The sequence below is a fragment of the Notothenia coriiceps genome, unplaced genomic scaffold (assembly GCF_000735185.1).
Source record: "Notothenia coriiceps isolate Sejong01 unplaced genomic scaffold, NC01 NC01_scaffold00038536, whole genome shotgun sequence".
Lineage (NCBI taxonomy): Eukaryota > Metazoa > Chordata > Actinopteri > Perciformes > Nototheniidae > Notothenia > Notothenia coriiceps.
Window position 1 is genome coordinate 95578 of NW_011371237.1, and position 4905 is coordinate 100482.

At 44.3% G+C, this 4905-nt stretch overlaps 1 protein-coding gene across 2 annotated transcripts in view; it reads right to left on the bottom strand.

Moving 5' to 3' along the window:
• Window positions 1-4242, bottom strand: part of cadm4 (cell adhesion molecule 4) — a 40948-nt gene extending 36706 nt beyond the window's left edge. Inside the window, exon 1 of one of the 2 annotated variants that reach the window (XM_010797871.1) lies at window positions 1906-4241. In XM_010797871.1, coding sequence (XP_010796173.1) covers window positions 1906-2086 — 181 coding nt within the window. In that variant the 5' untranslated portion in view covers window positions 2087-4241. Of the gene's footprint in view, window positions 1-1905 lie in introns of both variants that reach the window. The other variant, XM_010797872.1, reaches the window with a different exon arrangement.
• Between the last annotated feature and the right edge of the window lie 663 nt (window positions 4243-4905).

Genomic DNA, 4905 nt, shown 5'->3' on the forward strand with positions numbered 1-4905 from the left:
CCCCCTCCCCGCTGCAGCATTGCTTGTTTTGACCTTCGCATCTTTATGTCTCTATGGCCCTTTGGTGTATTTCAATCACCTCGTCCCTCTCTCAGTGCGTCCCCTCGTCTCTCCTTTCGCGCTGCATTGCATCTCCCTGAGCGCTCTCCTTTCCTCTTGTCCACCCATCCCATTACTTATTCTGCTCTCTTGTTCACCTCTTCTTACCCTTCACCAACCACTATCATCACCTCTCATTCCTTCCATTTCCTGTCTCCCAGTTTCTATTTTCTCTCCTGACAGTTCGCTCTATCTACTGTGAAGCCTTTTATGGCCTGGGTCTGTCACAGCCCCAACAACAGTGCAACAATGGCCACCACAAACACCCCAACAGCGGCTTAAAGGAAATTTACAGGGCTATTACGCGACGGCTACCCCACTAGGGATTCACCACAGCCAAAGGAACTGGTCTTAACACCCCCTTCAAAATCCACCACATGGCTTCCTTCCCTTTCGTGTGTATCTGTGTGTGATGCCAATGAATGTGTGTATGGGAGGGAGGAAATGTACGGGCATGTGCGTGCACTGCACTCATAAGCAAAAGTGTGTGTGATTCTGTGTTGAATGGGAGTTGATGTGCACACAAAAACTACTGGCATGAATTACATAACCACGCTGACTGCCAAAACACAGACTCATTCTTTCTCTGTATCCCTCACTCCCCCATTGTCACCCCCGCACAGCATCCCCCTAAACATCCCACAAAACACAATGTCCTGTTGATCTAATATGCAAACGAAAAATTGAGATTTTGGCTGGCACAGAAGGGGAGGTACTGTGCACAGCAGCACAGCACTTGTTTACCAATGAGCAGAGGGAAAAAAAACATCTCCCTGTATTCGATGCAAAATAATAGTAATGACAGGAAGTATTAATAGCAACTCTGCCTCTGATCGTACTAGACTCATGTAACACTTTTTCTCTCTATCTCTTCCTTGTCTTCAATCATTCTTATGACTCTTGGTTTCATATCTCGACCTAATGTAGTTTTTTATTTGAGACCCAGTCTGTTGTTTTATCTCCGTATCCTTCCTCTCCATCTCTGTCTTTCTTGCACACACAGAGACGGCGTTGTTCTCCATCTCTGTCTCGATATTTCTCTTTTGCTGCCTCCGCTGCTCCCTCACATCTACAGTGCAAGTTTCTATATTACCAGATCATTCTTTCCTTAGTGTCTGTCTTTCTCTCTTTCATTATATACTGGTGTCTTGCATTCACCCATTCTCTTTCTCTTCGACAACCACTCCATTTCGTTCATTATCTCTCCCGCTGGGGTTCAACTTTCTTTTATGATGTTCTTCAAACGAGGGCTGAGAAAAAGGTTTCACAGTAGCTATCTCTTACTCTCTGTTTTCATTCGCAACTGCTTTTTGGTCCATTCCCCGATATCACCACCTCCTGGGCATATGCTCCTGTCTTCCAATTCTCTCTTTTCTTAGTCTTAATGACCAATTCTAACTTAATTATCAGCATTTGAAGCTCTAATTTCGTCAATGCGTCCCAAGCTTTTCCTCCCTTGGTCACGTGCTTGGCATTCACTGGATCTCATTCTGTATCAATTTACACCAATTACGGGAGTAGCTTATACACAGATGTGCTCTTTTTTATATAACGGAGGCATCGTATTACAACACTTAGAGATATATCTGCAGGGAGTTTAAATTAAAAAGAACAAGGAGCTTACAAACACTAAATTGCTACTTCCTTGCTGTAATATGACACGAGTGTGTGCATGTGAACATTACAATATGTGCTTGTTCTCCCTGACTTATTTGGGGTTTGATGACACTTTTAGAATCGATACTGCACGACTCATTAAATCTGTATAGGTGTGCACATGTGTTTGTTGATGCGTGCATGACTTACGAGTAAGGCAGAGCAGGACCAGGACCAGGCTGCATAGGGCCGGAGAGAAGGGTGTAGGGAGGAGGCGACAGAGGACAGAGCTCCGGACAGGCTTCATTGTGTATTTAGAAGCTGTGTGTGTATGTTTGAGTGTGTGTGTGGATGTGCACGTTTGATCAATGGCTCCTCTGTGACCCTGCATGCACTGCTAAAGACAAGCTAGTCCACAAACAAACACACACACACACACACTAACACTGTGTATGTCCTCAACTGTGATGCTGCAGACACGTGCACAGGCTAACTGCCCGGTTTTACTGCATTACAATCAGACAGAAGTTGTTGTTTGAGGACACTTAAAGAAAGGACTCTTATGTGCTAACTGGAACACAACACATGCAAAGAAACTGCTTTAGATGCTAAGTCACAAATAAATGAACTGTAGCCAGGGCTTGCACGCTATCCACTAGACACTTGGCTAGCGCTCAGGGCGCTAACAGAGCTAGCGATTTAGACACTGTATCACAATGCACACAGTGAAAAGCATAGAGAAACAGAGAGTACCACTGTTGACTTTAGCACCTTGTGCTGCTTAGAAATAACTGACATGAATTGTCTTAAACCAATACAGTGCAGAAGCTGCTCAGTTCCATCAAAGCAAAACAAAAACAAAGCAAACACTGCTAGGCTACCTATTTTTCTACCACAGTGCTCTGAGCCTCCTGAGACTGGTGCCTCAGATCAATAAACCACAAAAACCAATGCCAAATGTGATCAAAGCAGACATGAAATACTATGCTCTATACCAGAGAGGGAATTCAGTTATGTCAGCTGTGATTTTTAACCAAATGAAGGACAACTTAATTAGCTCATCAGTAAGTGTGGGCTACGCTGCAGTGTCAAAGTTGGAGCTAAGCTAGTTCAGCGCCCTTCACATCAGCCACACAATTAACCACAACAACAGACTGCTTGTCTCGTGTAGGTCAAACCGCACTGCTCTAAGGAAAAGAAAACATCAATAATACAATATTTCAGTCGGATACAGGCTGAGTCAAGTGTATTTCTACTGATGTTGACTGAGTGCTAACTTTTGAAACAGAGCTATCTACCTACATTGCCATGCCCTCAAGGAGAGACAGAGAAATATAGGGCAACATTGTTAACCCTTGAAGACATTGTATTGTATTGAATAGTAAAACAGGGTTTCCCGCACTTCTCACTCGACAAATCGGCGGGCAGGAGTCAATGTTCCCTTTGAGCTATAACCAAACCAGCCAGGCCTCTGGAGAGAAACACTATCTCACTACAACCCATCTGGAGATAGCTAAGGTTAAATAAAATCCATTGAGCTCGAGTACTGCTCTATAAAGACAGAGAGTGGAAATGCTGGCCCTGTGTAGAATAACCAACCTGCTAGGAACACACAGCAGTCAGACGCTTTAGTTTCAAATATTACACATTTCAGTCTGCTACTTTACCCCAGAGACTTGCGCATTACTCACACAAGGTATCTACCATTATTCGCTTGAATGAGAGAACTCTTTTGATACGCTATCATGTACACACTGTAGCGTAAATGGACAGTGATTTGACATGGTAATTCTAGACTACTCAGAATAATCACAGCCTATCAAAAAGTGTATTCGCGCAGCATCAACCTGCCTTACTCTACCTTTCAAACATGCTCCACCGGGTGCCCTCCAGATACACACACACTCATACACACTGATCTGAAAGTCTGCTGTGTTTAAGGTCCGGACAGAGCTCCTCTGATTGTCAGGATCCAATGCATCGTCGGTGTGTTTGTATATTTGTTAAATATGTGTGTTTGTAGTGAAGAGACAAAGCGTGATGAGCTTCACCGCACACTTCACTGAGCGCTATCTGATGGAATAAAGTGCGGGTGTCATCTTTAGGATTACTACACACTCTCACTGTCTGAGCCACTGCAAACACAAGGAGCTCTAACGGCGATGGCCCCGACACTTCTGGCGAGGCAGAAAGTGGATCATCGCCAATCTTCCCTACAGCGCTGACTTCACCGGTCAACTGGCTGGCGCTGAGAAAATGACTGTGGGTTGGTGAACACCAGCAACTCGATCCTAGCAGGTCTGAGGCCTGGCAGCAGACCGACTGCAAAAAAAAAAGTCAGTTGTTCAAATTCACCCCTCAAATTGTGTTTGGTTTATCCATTCTGCCCTCTTCCTCTCTCCGCTTCCTCCAGTCCTCCCGTCAATCCGTGCAGGTTTGTTAGTTCCTTAAAGTTTGTTCTCCTTTCGCTTCGATTCTTTCCTGTTGATCTATAAAAATCGCTATAATCCCAAATGTGGTAGTGTGTTGATCACATCCGTCTGTCTATCCGTTTTCTGTCTGACACTTGTTTATATAACCCTGGCCACCCTCCCCTTGCTTAGTATGTGTGTGTGTGTCAATGTGGGATCAGTGTCTGCATATTTTGCATACTATTTTGTGAAGGTTAGAGATGAGTGTGTGTGTGGTTGGAAGCAGTGACAATGGTCCTCTTTCAGGTCAACAAACAGTGGCGGCGTGTGTCCCTGAATGTGCTCGTCTGTCCAGTGCTGACTGAAGCAGAGTGTACATTTAGCTGTCTGTTTGGCCCTTTTCACTTGCTACTGCCCATTAATTTATCCATGCAGGCGCACACAGAGGCATCACAGTGCTCTTTATGCTAAACGGCCATTTTTACGGCTGTAGGGATGCGCGCGGCTGTCTGCTGACAAGGACTTTGTACATATTTATGTGTGACATTTGTAATTCAAAGTGGAAGTGGATACAGCGAAAATGAACGCGACTGTGTTATGAATTATGCTGATGTGAACCTGGCTCAATAAAATATACCACCTCCATATTTTTACACTGATGAAACAGAAATCATTGCTAAGAGCTAGACCAACCTGTCAGTATATTTTGCATCCCCACACTCCTTTGTTTGTGATCATTGCCACATGTAGTAACATTACTGCTATTGGCAATAAAAGTGGCAATACAAAGCCAATGGTG